The 22,759-nt window shown below is 42.7% G+C and overlaps 1 protein-coding gene across 3 annotated transcripts in view; it reads left to right on the plus strand.

Annotated features, from left to right (window-relative positions):
- Positions 1-1,347: 1,347 nt before the first annotated feature.
- The window catches only part of ABCA1 (ATP binding cassette subfamily A member 1), a 98,802-nt gene continuing 77,390 nt past the window's right edge, over positions 1,348-22,759 (plus strand). The window contains exons 1-2 of one of the 3 annotated variants that reach the window (XM_084224864.1): positions 1,348-1,442; positions 18,199-18,342. In XM_084224864.1, coding sequence (XP_084080990.1) covers positions 18,277-18,342 — 66 coding nt within the window. In that variant the 5' untranslated portion in view covers positions 1,348-1,442; positions 18,199-18,276. Of the gene's footprint in view, positions 1,443-1,769; positions 1,950-18,198; positions 18,343-22,759 lie in introns of those variants that run through there. The other 2 variants (XM_084224863.1, XM_084224865.1) reach the window with 2 other exon arrangements.

The raw sequence follows: 22,759 nt of genomic DNA on the forward strand, positions 1-22,759 counted from the left end.
AACTAAATAAGCTCTTTCTCCCTGACTAACCATGAAGAAATTGTTTGTTTTAGAATTTAAAATTACAATCCAGCAATGTTTGGAAATGAGTAAAATGCAAAGCTCTAGCATATGGTAAAAAACACACAGCTGCATTTATACACTAAATAAAGTCCTTTATTTTATTTCAGTTTTATCACCAGATGAAGGTACAAACAGAATGAATCTATTGAAGTCAGTGACATTATGTAGTAGTTACACTGGGGAAACCATGGTCGGAATCGGGAACTTTTTTATTTTGTCCTGCCCTTAGCCAATTTGTGAGATGTTGACACACAGGTACTGGGGAAGGAGCTAGAGTCACAGTGAAAATAAATATGTCATCTTTTATTCAGGGTGGAAGCATTATTAATTTGAATATTCACTGGTATCTATGATACTCCAGTGCATTATGTCAGATTACAATCTGCCTGAGCTCTCTGGAATTTGCTTTCAGGTATTTCTGCGCCACTTGAAAAAAATACCATGGTGGTAGTGTGAGCATGGAAACAAAAGCCAGAAAACCTGAAGATACAGTTCCCTCAGTAACCATGTGTCATCCAGATTGCTCACAATAAGGCAAAGCATTAACAGCATGAACAAAAATATCAACCACTTCACTGCAGAAGAGAAATGGCAGTGCATTATGTCTGTAGAGGGAAACATAATTTAGAGTTGCCTGCCTTTTGTGCATTACTTGTTTTAATTCACAGAGCATTTTATGCCTTGAAAATGCACTGCTATACTTTCACAAATTGCACTGCATAATTTTACAGGGCTCCTGATATACAACAAGCAAAAATTTTGGAAGGGTTTGCATAATGGGTGGTTTCTATGGCAGGATTTCATGTCGGAGGACACGTTCAGCAACCAGACAATATTGCTAAGATCAGGCCATTTCTCTGGTAAACAAAACAAACAAGGATTTTGTATTTAGAGCAAGTCAGCTTGCTCACTGTGAACTGTTAAAAATAAATTGAGATTGGTTTTTTATAAAGTTCGTGAATTTCTCCATAAACTGACAGAACTAAATTCATCCTCATTTGTGCCTACCTATCCAAGTGTTACCTTTCACAGTTCCTTGCCTTTTTATTGCCATAAGTCAACTGGAGTACAGGGCGTCTGGTCCTGTTGAAGCTGTTTATCTTTGATTGATTCCTTTCAGGCCAACACTCTTGGTACACTGAGTACCTCCGCAGCTGTACAGCTGAGGACGGATCTGTGCCCAGTTTATACCGGCTCAGCTCAGGAGACGCGGGGAGCGGCGCAGGCCTGGAAACGTGGGCGGCTGGAGCACACTCACTTCACAGATAACCCCGTGCCCGGGTTTCTGCTCTTTCTTCCCACAGACCCCGGGAAGAGACGCCCGGGGGGCCGGCGCGGGAGGCAACGCGAGGGGCTGGGATGTTGGTCGACGCACCGGGGTGAGCGGAGTTTCATAAAAAGCAGCGAATGCGAGTAGCCACGGAGCGCCGTCCCGCTGTACGGCGCTGGGGTGCACATATCATCCTTGCAGTTTGTTTTTGGCTGCACTGTGCACGCCCATATGCAAATCGCCGCGCACTCCCCCACCCTCCTAACAGCAGCCACTGCCGAGGGAAAAGGAAAAAAAAAGGGTGGAGGGGGGCGTGGAGGACAGGAGAGGAGAAAAAGGAGAAAGGAAAGAGCAACCAGAAAAGAGAAAAGGCGACGGCGAGAAGACCCCGGAGGGAGGGGAAAAGCAGTGTGCTGGGCGGCCCCGGCCGTGGAAGGGGCGGGTTGGCCCGCCGGGGGCAGCTCCGCGCCGCCACTATAAAAGGCCCTGCGGGGTGGGGGAGCTGGGTAGCGGCAGCGGGGCTGGCGTCAGGGCCGGCAGCGGAGCCCGAGGGGGTTTACGGCGTGGAGCAGGAGGCGGCTCCCCTCGGGACCGACGGCGGCTGCCGGCTGGGGAGGTAGGCGGAGGGGGGGTGGACGGGAGGCATCCCACTTCTCCCTGCTCTGCCTGGAACTGGCGGCACAAAGCTAGAGGGAAAACGCAAATGGGGGGGGGGGGGGGCGTGCGCTTTGTTATTGTTTTGGGGGTTTGTCTGTTTATTTTCTTACTGCATTGGGGTTTTGTCTTCCGACGTGGTGCCACTCTCTGTGCCGAGCCTGTCGGCAGCGCGGCTCGGAGGATGGTTTACGGCGTAGCAGTGCATCGTAGAGGGGCTGATAGTGTTTGTGTGTGTGTTTGTGAGGGGCGTGGTTGTGTGTGCTTATTTTTTAAAAAAACAGTTATTTTATTTTGGCTTTTCCTGGGCGAGGTGACACTGACTTGGCAGCACTCACGGAAGGTGGCTCACCTTACCGCTGACTCTCCCGGCCCCGGTGGGTGCTGGAAGACAACGGGAGGGTTTTCATCCCCTTCACTCCTACGTGAATCCTCTAAAGTCGCGGGGGTGCGTTAAGGGGAGGGCCTTGGGATGGGGGGAGTGTAAAAATAAAAAATCGATGTGGCTGTGATGGGCAGGAGGCACAGTTGTATGCAACAAAATCGTGCTGCTGCGTGCCGGACTGTTGAGAAGTCTGGAGTGCTACAGTGCAACCTATCATCAGGCTGTTGTTACAAAAGACAAAAGACGAGCTTCACAGCAGCCCAGATGCTTAAAACATGTCTGGAAAGATACTCGGATTCTGAATTAAAAGTCCTTATTAAGCGCTACTTTTTCCTAGTTTTAACCAGAAGTGCCCCCTTTTCCCCAAGCTTTTGGCCTGGAAGATTTTAAAGGCTGTGCAAAAACATACTTAGAGGATCAAAGTTGATTTCAAGTGTGTTGGAATACACCTCGGCGAAGCCAGAGGGTGTAAACATATTCTAGATTAAAGCCTTAAATGAGTTGAATGTTTTTGAAAATTACCGCTATAGATTAATGCTTTAATATTTATTTTCACCTTTGCAGGGGAGTTGGTCCTTGTATTGCAGGGAAGAGCCATGTCTTGGGGATGTTCCATTAACAACAGATGGTCAAGCCTGCTGTCGAAAGGCTGTTGTAATGGAGCAGTCATCCTCAGTTTTGAAAGGGGGTCATGGTAGTAAACATTCAGTTCAACTCCTTTTTGTGCTTGGTGCTTGTGGCACAGCTGGATTCCCTTACAAGTGAGAATGGCAACATACGCTGACAACTTTCCTGTCACTCAAATCAGTGCTTGATTCTGTGATGACACAGTAGGATATTAAGCTACATGGGTAGTACCTGGGACTCTGCAGTGTTTTATTGATGTAACATAAAAATTATGTTGATGGGTCTTCATTGTGCACATTTGAATTTTAATTTATGCAAGAGTGAGTTGTATGACACAGTCTATATCTGGTATGGGTAGGAGCTTGATGCCTTTATTCATGATGTGAAGCACATTGTTTCTCATAATCATAATCTAGTAGGGCTGATTATGGTAAAAATTAGAAGTTAACAAAAAAGATGGGGCTAAAAGTTTGGCAGCATGGAACACAAGTGTTGCGCAGTAGAATTTAAGTTGAACCTGTTGAGAATATTTAGTGTTAAATAATAAATACCATGGTTTTTTAGCTCATTGTAGGTATTCTGAAGGGGTTACTGGCTGATCTCTGGGCTAGAAGAAATCACAATTTGCTGTAATTTGTCATTAGAGTGTGATAATCCAGCAGCTAGCCCAAAACTATTTACAGTAACTTTTCCCCAATAAGTTGTTGCTGAAGGACATGTTGCCATATGATAGTTATGCGACATAAATACCTTGGGTGCAGCTATATGTAAGATTTTAGTGTTTCTAGGAGTCATGGTAATCTTTTGGGTATTAGTTCCAAATTTCCTCTGAATAGAGCTGCATAGCCGTGCAAGCAAATATGTTGAAGGTTTCGTAGTGGTCTCTTCATGCGCAGAGGCTGAGGTACATTTATAAATCAGTGTGCCATAGGCAGCTGCTAGCGAACATTTTTTGGTAATGCTAAATTTTTTCCGCACTCAAACATCACTCAGTGCTGTATTGGTGTGATCAGAGACTTACTTGATATGGTACCAGATTTGGAATATATCATTCTGGAATAAGCCTTCATGTCTTAGACAAAGTAGCAGCAGATCTTCTATGCAGGTTCTCTGTTGAAGCATTCTCACCTGTTATGAAGTGTAATACACACATTTCAGGAAGGATGTCTTCCCTTGCTTACATTTCTCTGCAAGGCTGTTCTCTCACCATTGAGTTAATCTGGGAGAGTTAGAGTCACAAAGCAGGGCAGAAGGAGGATGGGTACTGAATTCATCCATCCAAATGCAATCAGCTCTGCTAGTGTTTATTATATGCATTGCACATTGCAGGCGCAGTATTTCTTAGGGTGTGGTTTCCCCAGAACTTTAATGCAGAGTAATTGAAGGTTGCTAGTGAGCTAGTAATGGACCTGGTTCATTTCCCCTGGTCTACCTATTCTTTTTTCTCTGGTCTACCTATTCTTTTCTCTGTCTGTTTCATCCTTTGTGCAGGCACTGGGGTTCACCAACACAGGGTGAGTAATTGAAAACAAACTCTCCTCTTTTTGCATGATGGTTTTTTTTTTTTTTTTTTCACCCCAGCATCCTGTATTCAGAGTCTTCTCATGGCTTTGTGACCAGTGGTGCCGGCACAAAGATGATGACAGAAGGGAGCAGAGAGGGACCCAAACTACCACTTTGTTTGAGTAACTTTGAAGCAGGCACCCTCAGTGTTCACATAGGTTCTCTAGGCTGGGCACCACACCAAATCCTGAAATAAGTCCAGAGGCCATGGCTGACCAAACATCATCATGCTTCTCTTTTGCTGGTTATTCTTGATGACTCCTGTGAGAGGAGCTAGAGTCAGGGTTTACTATGTTTAGTAAAACACATTTTATGTATAAGATCGATTTTCCTTGATTATCTGAGACTGCTAGGGACTCCACCTGTTTTCTTCAGGTCTGGCATGGAAGAAATTCACACTCTAAGGTTATTTCATATTTATGCCAGCTAAGGATTTGAATTCTGAATTCCAGAAACTTTTTTAGTGTAGTTGATGAGCATGCACATCTGCAGTTGCTGATACTAAGAATATAGATAAAAAATACCATGGTAAGACTCTGCTTCTAGTGTTTAAAATATGATCACCACAGAAAAACCCTAAAGTTAGTGTCTTATTCTGTAGCTGCATGTCTTGCTTGTGATTACACAAAAGTAATACAGATAATTCAGAAGAAATACCATGATTAAAACTACTGAATGGACTTCCCTTTCTTGAAAATACCTTGCAGCAAAGCTAGTCTTGGTTTTTTTTAGCATTTTTGATGGAGAGAGAAAGTATTTTTGCTTGCTTCAAGGACCAAGAGAGAGACAGAGTAGGATGGAAAACTCTTGATGCAGCTTTCCTGACACAACAGGCTAACACTGTAGGAAAAATGGGAGCATGCAGGTCTTTATTCATGGGCTACTAGCCAAAAAGCTTGATCATAGATAATAAAAATGCATGTCAGTCTGAATGCCATACAAGCTGACCTTTTTCCTCTTGTGTTATTTTTCTGGAGGGGTGTTGTTTAGCAGAGCTCTGCTTGATGCAATGGGATTAGTTTGCGTTATGCTCACTTTGTTAGAGAACAATTGGACTTGGACAGAAAAAGGAGAGCAAAGAGCTTTTCTAAGATTGTTCTGGCTTGGGCTAGCTAGCAAGGTTGTTCTTAGTGAAAGAACAAAGTTCGAGCCTTTTACCCCACAGTTCAGAGATCATTCTGGGTTTCTTTTTTAGCAAATAGCATGCAGGTTTGTGTGGAAGACAAGTGGCCAAAACCTGTTAGCACTCTACTCACTTGACTCTCTGAAACAACTTGCCGTTTAGGAGTCTGTTTCCAAATGGGTGGTTGTTCCTGGGAACAAGGAAGCCATGCAGCTAATATTCATTAGCATAGTACGTGTAAATTAATAAAGGTCAAAATTAAGCCGTGTGGAAGGTCTCAGAGCAGCAATTTTGGTGATGTATGTGACAAGAACAAGGTTAGGGACCAGGAAAACTTGAGTCCAAACACCTCTGCCCTTCTTGTGATGATTTGACTATTTTCTCTTACCTACTTTCACTATTGTTCTAGTAATGGCATGACCAAAGTTTATACTCTCTGTGGTAGATTCAAAGTGTGTTTTTAATCATATTCTGCAGGTAACACATCTTTTTTTGAAGACTTCAGGCTCTGTTGCTAGAGCCAGCAATGTTTTTAGAGATATATGCCTGTTTTACAGTTGAATTTTTGTGCCTTAAAAAGAAACAAGCAAGTTAGCTTGTTCTTTGAGAGCTGTATTAATGAGGAATGTATTGATATTCTGGGGATCTATTAGTGGCTTTTTTTCTCTTCCTGTTATTTTAATTATGTTCCTGCAGCAGGAGTTTGCCTATGACTGCTAATAAAAAGTTAGGACCAAACTTGAATAGTTAAAAAAACCCCAGAACTCTCCTCATCCAAACATTAAAGCTGCACTGGGCTTTTCTGAATGCAGGTCCATGGATATTTATTTGTGGTACTAGTACAGGAGCCAAAGTTCAAAATCTACTCTTCCTCTGAATGGGATTTTCTTATTAAATAAGCTTAATTGAATGGATCCTGCATTTGTATTTTTATTCTACCAATGGGAAAAATGCTTTTTATTAAATTTGTTTTAAAGTAATTTAGATATTTTAAGTTTTCTTTACCCTATTAAATCAGAGTAGCAGTTCTTACTGCTTTGCTTTCCATCTCTCTCAAACCTATATTTAAATATTCATGCTAAAGTAAGCAATAAGAATTTTTCTACTGTGTTTGGAGAGGTCCGGACTCTGGTCTTTCTTTTAGCAAACTAATACTATCACCTGTCCACCATCAGTTTTCATATTTCTACAGATTTTATTTTTCCCAGATAATTTTTGTCATTCTTCTGTGTGCCAGCCATGTCTCCCAGAGCTGCATTCTGTGTTCTTCTTACATACTCCTAATATTTGTCTCTACATCTATTCTCCCATATATATAAAACCAGATATAATTGCATAATGGGGTTGTCTGTTGCAGTGTGCTTCGGCTCCAGTGGAATTTTCTCAACACTATTAAAGATCTTCTAAACTTAATGTACAACATGTATGTTTTGAGTCCTATATCTGTAGAAAACTTGCAAAATTTATTTTTGCACACCTTGCTCTCTTGTAAGCTTATTGCTTTTTCCCCTTCATTCTACTTCTGCACTTACCTGCTGTTTGGAGTAATTTGGTTGAAATTTAGTCAACCAGCTCACAGCTCTTCAGCTCGCTGTTTAGTCCCTTGAAGGTTTAGGAGCAAACTAATGGAGCTCCTATAAATATTCCTGAATTGTGAGATGGAGCTTAGGACTTCCACAAATTTTGCCATCCTTTCTTCTGGATATGTCTTTGCATGATGTTGAATTAGGCATATATTAGCCTGCTTTGCATGGCTTTTACTGCCATGCTCACCTTAAAGATGGAAGCTTCAGTGGCGGGGGACACAGCTGGGGCTGAAGAATAGAAAGTGTGAGTAACAACTGTTTGCTCTGTGGATCAGGCAAATGGGAAGATTGTCACACGCTTTCTGGCTGTGCTCCGAGCTAACTGCCCTGTGCCACACCTGACTCAGCAGGTATGTGGGCTGCCTTATCATGTGTGCCAGCTATTTTCCTATTTTTCTATGAATAACTTTAGAGATAAAGGGTTATTGAAGTCTGTATGGGTTACCAAGGTTGATCATAAATTCATTCCTCTTCCTAGATTCTTCTGACACTCACTGATTTCAAAAGTACTTAGGCATCTCTTTACCACTTTAGTGGATGACCGTCTCCCATATCAGCACAGCTGGATGGTAGCTGTGTGGGAGCTGAGGTCTTCTTGTAGGCTTTACAGACTCCAACTCTGCTCAAGCTGACAATGGCTGCTAAATACTGACTTTGCTGGTTTATTGCTTTCTTTCATCAATGTCATTTCCTTTCATTGTGCTGGAGGCTTTTTCCTGGCTGATGTTTTTCTGCATATTTCAGGGGATATTTTTGTTTTGTTTGCTGTTACTTACAGCTGTGCCACAGATATCATTGCAGTTGTGTAAATATCAAGTTTAACAGACAGCTTATTCTTTTTGCCTCTGAATCTCAAAGGCACCACTGTGATGTTCTCTACACTATAAGCCGTGTTGTGTTCTGCTCTGTTGCTGAAAGCATGCACTGATTTATGGCATAATGTTCCCAAATGGCAAAGATGGAGAGGAAAATAACCCTACAGTTTCTTTTGATGTTACAGGGCAGGCATACACTCAAACTGCAGTTTAATCTTGTACTGAATACCATTGGTGTCCTTGTCTTGTCCCAAGATAAACAGCAAGTTCCAAAAGCAAGATGTAGGAGAAGTCACTCCTTTTCAGAAAAGTCATGTGATGACAAAGGCACAAGTCTTCATAACTTTGCTCAGCAGAAGACAGAAATATGCCAGATGCTTCAGTGACTCTGCAGTAGGATCATGGAGCACCTGTCAGTGTTGCACTTTCGAAAATCAGGTATCTGTCTGATACGCTGACCCCAGTGTAAGTGATTCAGTGACCAGAATGTTCTGTGGAAGGGGTGGCAGTTGAAAGTGTTTCTGTCCTAACATTGTCTGAGCATGTGGATTTCTTTTGAGAAAAGCAGCTTTCTTGGGGAGGCTGTGTCTTCCTTCTCCTTTTTGTGATTGCTGCCAAGCAGAAAGGTACCTTTTGCAATGCGGAATTCTTTACCCCTTTTTCCTAGTTGCAGTTATATTGTCCTTCAACAGGATAGGTCAAAAGCTGGAAAAAGTGTATGGGGCTGTGTAGCACAGCTTTTTGCAAACTGTGTGCTGATGATACTCACTCAGAGATCAAAGCTTAATGGCATGAATTGAGCTCAAATGTCGCAATTATTATTTTAGCAGGATGTTCTATTATTTCTACATTCCACTAGAAAAGAGCCATACTATGAGAGCCAAAAAAAAAAAAAATCTGCTAATATGGACTATGGAGTTTTGGACATTGGCCGTGATAAAGCAAATCACATTTTGTGTTTGTTTTTGCCAAAGAATGGACTAGAGTCTTGCCTTTTTTTCTTCCACTGGCAAAGTAGGGGACACTCAATGTAATGTTGGAAGTTGAAATGCTTCAAGTATTTCACAACCTTCTAGTGGAAGCTGGTTTTTTTTTTTTTTTTTTGTAAAATAGATGACTGCATTTCATCTTGCATATTATATTTGACACTTAAGCAATCCTCTTGCCTAAGTGCATACCACAGTCACTTGCGTGTGCATTCCTTAGGGTAAGTCCAGCTATGGTGCACGCTAACTTGACATCTTCCATTGCATTGGAATTGTGCTTGTTTTCATCAATGAGCCCTCTATAGCAGAACTAATGAGAACCAGTTGTTGTGGTCATTCTGGAAGGTAGATATTGCTGACCTGTGACAGGTTTTTCAAAACTACTTGGCATGTTGTGTCACAAGGGAAGGTTGTAAAGCAACAGCCATTTTTGAAAATGTGCATGTGTGTAAGTCTTTTAAGGAGGCACTGAGGACTCTGAAAAATGTAGTCCAGTCTTTATTATGGAGCAATGTGTAAGCTAGTGTTTTCCTCTGTGATGAAGTGTCCCATGTGATTTTTTTTTTTTTTTTTTTCTGATTGGTAAGGATAGGCCCACCATTATCTCAGAAATCTATCTGAGGAGTTTGGCTTTGACAGGAGAGGCAAGTTAGATACTCTGAACAGTTTGGGACCACGAATGTCAGTGTTCATTGTATTAATTTTGGGCCAGGTCTTTCAAAATTATCATCTGCTCATCTGTTCATAGTGGAGCATTCAGAAGAACTCAGCACATAATATGCTAACTTATGAAATACTGATTTGTTCAGTTCTTGTGCCAAGACTAAATAACTTTAGAAGCCCCTTGCAATTTTGGCTTAAGAGTTGGGAAGTCAGATTTCTGCTTGTGACATGACATTGTGTTGACCTTGAGTCATTTCAGAGCAAGATCCAGGCTTGCTTTTCTGTGTAGTATCTAGTGCAGCAAGTAGAACCTAATACTGGGCTTGGATTCTGTCACTAGTTGTTTTCTTAGCAGCAGTTCAAGCAAGTTGTGAATAAGTATTTTATTGTTGGCCTGAGCTGAAAGGAGTCCTTTTCCATTGATTGTCTCCAATATTCTGTGAGGTTGGAGTCCCCTTAAGTAACAACGTGAAATGATTTATTTGGTGTTTTGTGGCTGTGTGCATGCTGCCACAAGGTTCTGTAGATAAGTGGGGGGCTCTGTGTCTTTGACCAGAGGTGGAAGGTTGCTAGAGGTAGTCCATGAACCTGCTTCATCAGCTTTCTGATGTTTTGGCATTGCCTTTAAATGTTGGTTTTACCAAATTTAACATGCTTCTCAAGGAGGGAAAATGAATTCAACTGGATTACTGTGTTGAAAGTCATTTACCAGTTGCCTTCAGTATTAGTAAGCACTGGAGAACAAGACTGGAATCTGTTTACTACCTAACCCAAGGCCAGGTAGTCAATGTGGCAAGTAAACCAGTAGTGGATCTTGCCAAAAGCTGCCACTAAAATGCTGTTTTTTGTCACCCTAATCAAATTCTTGTCTGCTGACCCAGAAGCTCTCCAATCACATTGCTAGGAACAAGGAGTTGGTGTAAACTCTGATGTGACCTGGGTGATTTTGAAGAGGAAAACTCTTCTCACTGAAGAACTCTTTAGATGGAGTAGAAAACTTTGTGTCCCTTATGCATTTGGCAAAAGTGAGAGAAATGTCCTCTATGGGGAGATTATGAAAGACCAGCTTTTAGTGTCTGTGTGCCTCTAGTGATAACGATCCTGTGTCCCAGGCAAGAGCCTGTAGGTCCAAAGCTCACACCTCCACAGCGGATCCTGCACTGGTTGTGTCTGCTACAGACTCCAGCAGTGCTTAAGCCAGGAGACAGACGTGTGGGATCTGATGGTTTCATTCTAATCTCGGCTGTTGCTTGTTTGTGGCCTTAGGTGAGTTGATTGAACTCTGTACTGCTAATGCTTTTTATGGCACCTTTGTGCAACCTATTTCAGGCTCTTTGGGTTAAAAGAACACTTTAAAAGATTGGCACTGTTATTTGTATAAAATTGTCATTGTTCAGGTGGCAGTTTCCCCTCTTTCCTAGAGCTCCAGTAGATGTCATAAGTTTTTTGACTGCTTGGAAATTTTAGTGATGGGAATGCTAGCTTTGTTCCTTTGTTTTTTGTGAGCTTAGTGTGACTTTAGGTCACACAATGGACGTTACTTTTGGTTCTTTATTCAATGCCGGTTTCCACTGCCTGCTGAGGATTTAATGTCCAATTAGATCTCTAGCAGCAGGACAAAAATTGCTTGCACTTGTCCACAGCTGCTTTTTGTCTAGCCTAATCTTAACATAGTTGGGATCAATAGTGTTTTTCTCCTTCTAGTTATAGCGGCTGTGCTGGAAGAAGGGAAATCCTGGTGGTTGGCAGCGAGGTGGCCAAGGTGCTAGACCTTGATTTGGGAGATTTGGGGATTTAGTTCTGGACTCTAGACTTAATTGCACCTCTGCTACACTAATGCCCATCTGGGACACTAGTCCTCTGGTGGTTTGTCTAGTGTAGATCAGTGTAGTGGTTTTGGTTCACAAATTTAAGATTTCCTGGCCAATGTACCAGTTAATGTGGTGGGTTCAGTGCTGGCCAAATGTTAGTGCACTCACTAGAATATACTTACTAATTTCTTGCTGTGAGGTAGGATTAGGAGGGCAAAACAGGCTCAAAACTTTAAAGGGGTATAAAGAAAACTTTATGAGCAATAACTAAAAGAAAGAATAATAAGAATCAGAATAAAATCTTTAGAACATTTCTCCCCACGCCACCCCCACCCTTCCACACACCCTCTTTTCTTTCTCACTGACAATGTAAAGAGACAAAAGTTGGGACTTTTTAATTCAGTTCCGTTCTAGAACTACTTCTAGAATAGTCTTTCTTCAGTTCACTTAGGGAGAGGAGTTTCTCTTGACGTGCCATGGAATGGAGTGCCATGCCACTTCTCTACAAAAACAGTTCTCTTGTAGCTTTTAATTTCCACAAATATCAGCCACTCAGTAATCTGCACTTGTGAAATCCCTCCAGTCTTCCACAGCTTTCCCACAGCTACATTTATGGGTCATGCCAACTTATGGGGTACTATTTTAAAGATAAGCTGTTCAAGAGCCAAGGTTCTCTTTGTCTCTGAGATCATCATCATCATCTCTGTGAACAGAGGTCTTCTTTTTCCCTGGCAGCAGAGGGTCTTCATCACTCTTCTCTCTCTCTGTTCAAACTTCTCATGGGGTCACAGCTACTTCAACATCTGCTTGCGTTTGTATAGACGCCTTTGCTCATATCTTTGTACGTTTCATCTCCCCATGCTTTTCAATGAGTTATAGGGAAAAAGAGTCTGATGTATCAATTGCATTCTTCTCCATGGCCTTAAAAGAGGATTTCAGCCTGAACTTATGGCATCTCTTAATTCTCCTTCCATCTGGGACTTGACCCCTTCTTTACAGACCTTGGTGTCTTCATGTTGTTCCTCTACGTGTCTTGACTCTATCCTTTTCTCTCACTCGAGGGAGGATTGAAGGTTTGTAAGTCTCATTTATGCATTGAAAGAGTTAGTATCTCGCCCGGGGCCTGCTGATGGTCACGTAATCCCTGCAGGGCTGTGGCAGAAGCAGTCATGGTGATGGATTTTCAGGCCACACTGGGCTGTGTCAGAGTCGCCCGCATGGCTGGTCCCTGGCCCTTGCTGTGTTCAATTCCAGCCGCAGGGCCACTCCCTGCTCGGGCTGCGGGCTGCCTCTGGCCTCAGCCACATGATCTCGTGTGGCGGCCGCACTGGAGGACAGGGTGTTAACAGCAGCCACACTGGGGGACAGGATGTTAACAGCATGGCCCGGCCCTGCCTTGGCTGGGGTCCCACGGCCTCCCCTCCCCAACCCGGCCTGAGGGCTGGGAGGGGGGAAGCTCTTCTCTCTCCAGAAGCTGGAAGAGAGCTTTTTCCTGAGCTTTATTAGTCTTTGACATGTGTTCAAGGAGGCTGTTCAGCTTGCTAGTGCTTTAACAAAGTGTGAGTATTCAAAACTAGCGACTGATTGGTTTTGTTGGGCACAGGGGAAACTGTTAGCAGCTTCTCTTAGAAAACCACTCCCGTGACTGGCTTCTTCCCTCCTCACCAAATATCAATTAATGCAAAACCAGCACAATCAGAATGTCAGTTCATGAGTGAGGCCCTTCTGTCCTGCCTTCATATCCACAGTCCTGAGAGGGATCTGCTCTCCACTGATGGCATACAGATCACTGCGGGACTCTAGATCTAGGATTTGCAGAATTCATATGGCTCCTGATATTGTTTCCTTCACAAAATGCAGCTTGACACTACCTAAAAGAAATTAAATGTGAAGACATTTATCAGGGTTCAGAAAGAGGGTTGTATTTCTCCAGAAATCCAATGTTTGTTTTAGTTGCTTTTCTTCCAAAATGAGTCCCATTTGACTTGATACTTTTGTAGACAAGACCTGTTGGACTTAAGCAGATGTACAAATTTTTTGTCTGGGACAGGAAGCAGAAGTGCTAGATCATGTCTGCTTGTGAGAAAGAAAAATGCTGGCTCCTGTAGCTTATGAGGGCATCATGTGTAGCTGTTAGATTTGTACTCTCTATGGCCGCTTCATCTGTGGAAAGTTGCCGATGGTGGTAGCTTCTGTGATAAGGAAAATGTGACTTAAAGGATGAGGGCAGCTTGCTTATTTCATGGAGTCCACTGAAAAAGCTTTCATCAGCTGGTGAAAACTTTTTAGACTGGCTGACAAGGACTTAGTTTAAATAGTTTAAATTGTCTATAGTGTCTTGCCAGAGCCCTGAAATGTTCCTGTCTTATAAGGTTTTGTAAGTTCACTTTGTTCCCTCTTGAAATAGTGATTTTTTTTTTCTCTAGGGGAAAGGTTTTTTTTGCCTCCCTAAAGAAAGCAAACAGCTGCCTTGTTTGCAGAAAGCTGCTTTTGAAGGCTGTTTTATGTTTACTTAGTACAGATACCAGGCAAGGGGGTGGAGAAATGATTTTCTGCCACTTGAGCTTTTTACTTTCTAAATCTACAGCTGTAAAAATACATTTATTTAAGAGGGATTAGGTTTGGAGACTGTTGTTATACCAGCTAATGGACTTTTCAACAGCCATTCTACTTTGAAATAGCAGCTAGCACCCTTTCTGGAAGGAATGGCCTGACCAAAGGAGGTATTTCATTGTCATAATTTTCAGAGGTTGCCCTGTAACCTAACTTTCTCTTGAGTAATTTTCTGAATTGCAGAAAATGAGATGAAATTGCAGCTGTGTAGGTCTGGAGGCTGTTCAGGATTTCTGCAGCAGGGCAAAATGTCATGTGGAGGAAGCCTTCTGCAAAGGCAGACCATGGAACAAGTGCATGTAATCTGTGCTTTAATTGTGTGAGTGAGTATTGTGCTGTGGTACTTCATATCACAGGAAAACTAATGCTAAGGGGGTGGATCTCTGCAGCTTTTTATACTCTAGGCAGAAAGCAGTATTTCTGCTTCAGCGAATTCTGGGTATCAGGAGTGATCACTGAAAGCTGCTCTTGGCTCAAAATTTTACACAGGTGAGACATAAAAGCAATCATTGGAAACTAACAGAATTTTGGCACTGCAGCACTACTTGGCAAGTTGTATTTCCCAGCTGTGTTGAACTTACCAGACTGGTCGGAAGTGAAGATAAAGTGGGACTTCACTTTTAACCAAGTTGAAAGTATTGAGTTGACGAGTTCTCTGCATCTCTACAGTTCTTGCCTATTGTGAGCAGGAAGAACATCTGAAAGGATGCTCAGCCATTTTCCTCTGGTATTAGTTTGCTGAGTGCTTTCTGATGGATTAGTTATTCAAGTGAACCTTGTGTCAGTAGTGTACCAGGTATGTCAGCATCTCTGGATGAAAATCAGAGGTGACTACTAACATACCTGTTCCTTGGTGTGTAACAGATGACTGGGGCATACAGTGTCATTGCAGTTGTCACCTGGCATGGCTGGAAGAACTGGATATGCTTCAGGCTCAGGTGTTGTGCTCTTGGTGATTAATCCACTGTTAGGCTCCATGCCCTACTTTAATGCAGGGATTTAGCTGGTATGCCTACATCTGGACAGTCCTTAAAAGTCAATCTTTTTATGTAATTTAAAACTTTTGTCCAGGATGAATGGGCCAGATCATTTGCTTTGTTCCCAGTAAAGTTCCGCTTAGCTCCAGCGAGCCAAAGTTCAAGCAGGTGGCACGGCTGAGTTTTCCTGGCTGTGCAGACTTCTGGCTGGTCAGCTGAGATGAGGTAAATGATAAAATACATGCCCTTAGCTCACTACAGTTTGATAATGTGAAGGTGAATGTTACAGCCTCTATTAAGCAGTATTTCCATGTTCTGGATCCTGTGGACTGACTGCAGTTGCAAGGGATCAGTATCTGAATTTTCACTGATGTGCATTAAATCAGCTTCTCTTTGATTTGCTCATTCCACAGACTGGTTGAACTTCTGTTCTGCCTCTGTGTGAGATATTAAGGTGCAGGAGTAGGGTCTAATTGATGAGAACTCCAAAAGTCCCTTTGACTCTCCATGGGATACTTTTTGTACTCTTCCTGTGGCACTTCATTCTTTCGGGTTTTGGTGTTTCACTTTTATTTCTGGAAAACATTGGAAATTAGGTTTTTTTGCAAAGATTTAACAGTATTGGGGGCCTGAGAATGAAGTATAGAGTGGGTACTCTGAACACCCTTCTGAAGATAAAAAACAGCTGTCGCATAACTACCCATGACTGTTAAAAGGCTGTATAGTCCCTTCCAGTCCTCTACTTCTGTAAAAAGCCAAGCTTTTGCAGTGGCTTCAGGATTAGACTCGGGCAGCAAAGACTGTTTTGTGGCATGGTGGAGAGCGCAAAAAAATCAAATGGAGGTCTTTGACCCACAGACCAGTACTGGTATCCTTGTGGAAAAATGCATGAAAAGAGCAGTTATCTTAGTGTTCTTAGATTTTTGTACTACATTATTGGTCACTAACTCCCTGTGTACTATGTGAGAAGTAATCCAGGTTTCTCTATAGAGTGAATAAAAGTGTTGCCAAATCCACCAAATACTATTCAGAAACTTAAGAGTGGAGGTAGTACAATGGAGAGGTAACAATTTTCCTTACTTAGTTGGGTTGCTAGGTTGATTGCAGCTTTAGATACGTAATATTGACATCAAGAAGAGGCGCTTCAAAGACCCCTCTCCCCATCCAAGGCCATGAGCAGAGGGGTGGTTTTGGTCTATGAGTATGGATGTAGTCATCAGCTAGGATTTGTCCTCTGAGACTCCTCTCAAAGGGCAGGCTTTTTCCCTGCTGTGGATGTGCCAGTAGCCTGTGCCAAGTGCCTTTCTCTAAGTATGTGGGGGAATTCATGGTCTACCAACCAGATGTGCATGCATCTGCAATGTGTTAGTGTCAGGGTAATCCAGCCAGCAGGATGCACTGGGCAGGGGAGTATGGCTTCCCTGCCTGATGAGTTGGGCTCCTCTGTGGAGGAGCATCTGTGGAGATCCAGTCAGTGAGTTAGAGCAGCATCTGGCAGAGGTTCACAAGCCCACGCTCCACTGCTCGTGTGCTGGTATGAGGTTCAGTTTGTAAGGTTTTGTAGTCATCTCTTATTGCTCTTTGGTTCTCTGTACTTGTGTAAGAAGCACTGTTGATCTGTTGTGATACTACAGTGTAATCGTCTATGGAACTCAGTGTAACAGGTTTATTTTTGTTAGTCATGTTAGAGAATTTTTTTTTTGTAACACAGACCTACAATGATAGGTGACAAGTTTTTAATCTTCAAGTCATTGTAGTAATGGAATTTACTCTTGGATAAGATATGGATAAAGATGACAATTGTTCATCATCTCAAAGCTCACATCCTTAATTTTTCGTCTAATCTTACTCCAATGTAGGTCTGGCCAGAGAATTTCCTGAAGAGGTCTTATGTTCCTAGTACATTTATGGATTTTTTGGTAATCTTTTCAATGCAATTTGCAATCAGACATGCAACTCTGAATCTTAGGGCTAGGATACTGTTGTGTGGAACACCAGAATCAAAAGCGTGTGTGTTCCCTATTTAACAGGTGTTGGAAAGAGTGGTTCTCTTGGTGTGTGTTTGAAACAACTGCTAGTTGTTCTCTTAATTCTGATTCTGTCAACAGAGTGTATTTAGGTAGATAAATCAGAATTAATTTAATGTGGATTAACTAAGTTCCTGTGCAGACACTTGCTCAGGATTCAACTGCTCTTAATTTGAAATAGCCTTAAAATTCAGAAGTAAATTAAGATGTGCTGAATTAATTCCGGAAAAAAGGTGTAATGACATTTAACTAATATAGTGAAAGCTCACCTTAGAGCTTTAAGATTGAGCCTTGCTGGAAGGGTATGTGTACCAAGCCCTATACTGTGCTCTTATTAATTGCCACCATAGAGAATAATTTTTAAAAAATAATTAATATTTTTTAATCCTATGTGTTCTTGTACTGTAGCAAGACAGACACTTAATGCACAACAATTTTTCATTTACTTAATCTAAATTTTAACAACCCTAGCATCCTTTTTAGTCATTTATCTTCAAGGGAATCGGCATTTCTCCCTTGCCCGTTAAATGCACAACAGTTTTTTGCCTACAAGCAGTGTTGACTGGACTTCAAAACAAAGGTTTTCCTAATTTGGCAGACAGCTTTTCACCGTTTTAAAAGTGTATATGGAAAGCGGCTTTAAGGAAAAGTATTGAATTGGATGGTTCAGTGTTATTTGGAGGAACCTTTAAATAAGTAAGAGGCTTTTCAAAGCCTCTTACTTATTCTCATTCTGGGCTGTCCTAGCTCTTGGAATTTCTGGGGCAGAAAATAAGAGAATCATATTGCAAACCTCTTTTTGTGCTTTGGAGATCTGAGATAAGAAACAGTGAGTCTAAATCTGAACTTACTGAGACCCATGAGACTTGGCTGGAGAGCATGGGGTAAGAAAGAAGGCATTGGGGTGTTCCATGAAGGGGCTGCAAGGTCACAGAGTGCAGCCTCTTGTCTTTCCCTATCTTGTTGCCTTTTCTGTTTTGAGTGACAGAACTTTCCCCTTCCAATTTTTTTCCTGTTTTTCTTTTCTTTCACTAGTTAATGCCTGGCCACAATATCTGTACTGTGTACTGCTGCTGCTACACAAAGGGAACTTCTAGGCTTTGCTAAAGGAAGATGGCTTTCTGGACGCAGCTGGGATTGCTGCTATGGAAGAACTTCACCTACAGAAGAAGACAGACTGTAAGTATTAGCCCAAGGGTGTTTTGAGATCTTAACTTACAGTCTTGCAGCTTGCATGACTATACAGCTTTTCAAGAAAAACAGGGAAACATCCTGTATCTTAATGTTCATCCTCTAGTGATCCCTGGCTGAACAACTAGTCTGGCTTTGGAAAGATCCTATTCAAACTGGAGGGAGTGGTGGGTGGACAGAAACCAGAAGGCTTGAAGGTGCTCAAGACTTCTGTCCTGGATTCCAGTGTGAGAGAGTGTTGGAGTACTGAAACACTGGTGTCAGATCAGGCAAAGAGGATGCATGACTGCTGTGTGCAGCAAAATAGATGTGAAATGAAACCCGTGCTGAGACCTGCTCCGCTCTGTGGGTGAGGCATTGCCAGGCTGCAGGGATGTGCCTGTGAGTCTAAAACCTTTTGAATGCTGCAAGCTGCAACAATGGCAACAAAATCCTGCCACTTCCTAGTGGCAGGAGTGACAGAGGCAATAGCAGACATCTCCAGTCACTTGAATCATTGAGAATATCCCGAATCTGCTATGTAACTTTACAACAGAAGATATAGATTAGGTGGATGGCATGAAGCATGCTCTTGTATTGGCATGAGGATAAAGCCAGACAACTGATGTTCTTCTGCCAAGTTGTGTTCTGAGCGGCTGAAATGCTGTCCTCACCATCTGTTAGCGGTGTGGAAATGTATCTGTTAAGAATAGACAATACATAAGAATAATTTCTCCTTGTGATAAAAATGGCACAGGAGTGTGGATCCAGTATGGTGTTCTTAAAATTCTTTTGCCTTATAATTGAGACCTCATAGGATGCTATACCTCTTGCAGGCAGCTAAAAGTCTGAGAAAGCATGGGGGTTTACCTGTGTTGGACAAAGGGAATGATTAGTGCAACAGGCTTGTTCAGAGGATCTGGCCTGTTAGATCTGACCTTGAGGAGGTATCAGTAAGGAATGTGAAAGGAACATGAGTTACTGAAGTGGTGAGTGGAAAGTGGTCTCTGATAAGCTTTCTGAGCCCTTCAAATGTCAGGATGCTTGCCAGCTGGTTGGGTTGGATTGTTTTAGAAACTCCATGTCACAGGGGAGGAAAGGCTATCATATTTACCAGTGGTAATGGTCACAGTCTCTGAAGTCTTCACTCAGGTGTCTTAGGCTTGTTTTTACAGGACTTGGGTTCAGTGAATTCAGAGCTGGAATTGGTCCACTGTTAAATAAAACAGACAAAAAGAGCTCACTGTCTCTTTGTCTTTTCTTGTATATAAACAGAACAGCCAGAGATGACAAAGTTTTTGTTTTGTGTGTTTTTGCCTTTCATGGAGCTTGATCTCACAGGACAGCAGTGCCCACCAGAGAGGTCATGGACTGTGTCAACTACAAGGAGTGAACCTGTCAGCTCTCTGAATATGGGTCACATCCTGGCCTTGTGAACAGTCTCATAGTTTAGAAAAATGTTACAAATGAAGCTGGGGGAGTAGTCTCAAAACTGGCTGTGGCTCCTTAAGGTTGGCTTTTCTCAGCAATTGCCCATGTAACCTAGGCCCTAAGAGCTGAAAATACTCTTCCTATCTTGCTACTGGAGGTCTAAATTTTGCCTGTTACTAGACCGCCTTTAGAAAGTAGGGGAATTCTAGAATGTTGTGGGATTTTCTGGAGTGATGTTTAAACTAGGTAAACCAGGAGGCTATTTCAAAAGAGCTGAATTTTACAGTGGGAATAATGGCTTGGTATATTTTTGCCAGGATCTTCTGAAAATAATAGAATCATAGAGACATTACATTTCTTGGAGGAAAAGACCTCCAAGGTCATCAAATACAGCCTTTGTCTGAGGAAAAGCCCATTTAACAGGAAATGACAGAGAAGGAGCAGAACGTCTCCTCTTGCCATGCTGTTATCACAGCTGCACAGTTCTTTCTCTTTGCTTTCCTGTTAGGAGACCGTTGTCCTTGAGTTGTGTTGATGAAGGCTCTCTCCCATTTGTACTTACTGAAGGTGTAGCTTAGAAATAGTTTGACCCTTACCCTTCTCATGAAAAATGTGGGCTAGCCTTGGCTTCCCACTGAGCCCCCTTGTTGGCTGCTGTGAATTTGGGCTGTGTTGCGAAACCTGGGTTCAAAGCTCACCCTAATGTGTGCAGTTCAAGTGTTACTTTGTACTGGATAGCTTCCAACAACACTGAAGTGGGGGAAGGAACTCACACCAGAGAGAGAGGAAAGAAAAATCATGTTCAGGGGTCACTGTGTAAAAAACCTTTCTCTCCTTGCATTTTTGCAAATGGGGAGACACCTCAAACTTGCATGGAGAGACTGATCAACTTATGGTAGCTGCCTGCATTGAAACTGGAAAAAAGTGGAAAGGGGAGTTGACAGTGGGAGGGGGTGATAGTCTACTTAGTTCTTGCTCAACAAATTTCCTGTTGACACAATGTAGAGCTCAGTGTTTAATGGCATCCTGAATCTGGATATAAACTGGTATAAATTTGGCATGCTTTAGGATAAACATTGGTAAAATTAGGACAAATTTGTTCCTAGCTGAATTAACCTGCTGTGTGCAAGTGGGATGTTCCTTCTTCAACTCCAGATGGAGCCACGGTAGGTGAGGTGTTGGGTTCTTGAAGATTCATTTCATTATTTACCAGGCTGGTCATTGCAGCACAGAAGTGGCAGAGGAGACTTGATTTTTCGATATCTACTTAGAGTGAATCTCAGTGAGACATGTTCCCTTTTAGTATCTTTGTGTCCTTGTCTGGAAAGGCCAGAGTGGATGAAAAGTGCTGTTGCAGCAGGGTCAGGAAGCAGTAGGGGAGGGAACCTACTGACCTTTAAGAGCAAAGGAAGATAACTCGGTTTTTGTTGAGCAGCACAAGAGACTTGCTGAGAAGTCTCTACTGACACGCTCTTGACACTCTGATCTTGTACCTGTGTTAGCCTCTGGTGCAGCATTTGCTAGCTGTCTCTCACAATGTAGCATTTTGGTGCCTCCTGTGATGCTTTCCTTCAGCTGTAAAGGTGCAACTTGTTCAGTTTGAGCTGCTCCTTCCTCTATCCTCCTCAAGCCTGTTGATGTGCCAAGTGAGGTGTTTCACATGTGGTTTTCTTTGTGACTGTGTAACCAGATGTGCAGGAGAGGAGCTGTGTGTGCAGGTTCCCCCTGCACCTACAGGGCCTCTTGGGCGCTGCTGTCCACCCCAGTGTAGTGTGGCTGGGGCTGATATTCTCTGAGCAAGCCAGGGCTTGAGCTCAAGGGCAGCATTTCTCATTGGCTCTCTAGCAGTTGCAGGGCCGTGAGAGGCTATCTGTCCACACTGGTCACTGCAGGAGGTCTCCACAGCTGACACTGTTCTTACCCAAACAGTAGTTGCTGGGGCGCATGCTACTTGCCAACAGCCAGGATGGCAGAGGGCTGTGACATGTGCTAAAGCATGACCATTGATGCCGGAAGACAGAATGGAGTTGTCCTGGTTTCGTAGCCACTTTTCTCTCAAGTGGAGGAAAAGTCCGGCTGTGCCGTCATGGCAGCCACTATGAATATCTTGAAAACAGGAGTAGAGAAGTTGTCAGTGTCCTAAGTCTAAACATTGATTTCTGGAAGCCAGAGCAGTATTTGGAAGCAGGCTGTCAATGTTAATGGCTGACCGTGTGCTGCCACTACATCATTTTTTACAATGAGACCAGAGATACTGAGGGGTCTTTCTGGCACCTCTGTTAGTGTGATCTCAGTGGGGTTTCTTACCCAGTGGTTGTACAGTGTGTGCATGACAGTAATAGATGACAGAATATTCTGGGAAGGCACCCACAAGCATTATCAAGACCAGCTTCTAAATGAATGGCCCGTGTGGGGATTAAAACTCCAAGGTCAGCAACCTTGGAGTTTTAATCACCATGCTCTAACGAGTTGAACTAATCTCAGGATCCAATGGGTAACAGTATCCCAGAATTATCTTGCAGAGACTGGCACTGTTACCAGGATTGGCTGGAAGACTGATGCTCAATTTTTATACCTTTTAGATAGGGGTGCTATTTGCTGTTTGATGTCAGCTGTGAAGGGTATCTGTGAAAAGCCATCCTACATAATTTCCTCTGCTGGATCCAGTGACCTTTGTTTTAATGCCCTGTTTTTACAGTGTGTGCTTATTTTGGGGTACAGTAGTTTCCCAGAAGTCTCTCACCTCAAAGCTTGCATGAAGTGCCTCGTCCTGAGTGTTAAGAGTCCAGTTTTAGCTGTTAATGATGAACATGGAAAAATGTGTTTGTGGGTGGGGATACTGTCTCCCACTAGGTTGCAGGTCTTAACACTCTGGCTTTTAAGGAGAATGTTGTAGACCTCTTATTAGAAAAGACTTGAGTTTTTCAGGAAAAAAGTAATACATGAGGAACATACAGAATATTAACATAAAAAGCTTTCAGATTTTCCTTGTCTC

This window comes from Fringilla coelebs, assembly GCF_963513975.1.
Source record: "Fringilla coelebs genome assembly, chromosome: Z".
Taxonomy (NCBI): domain Eukaryota; kingdom Metazoa; phylum Chordata; class Aves; order Passeriformes; family Fringillidae; genus Fringilla; species Fringilla coelebs.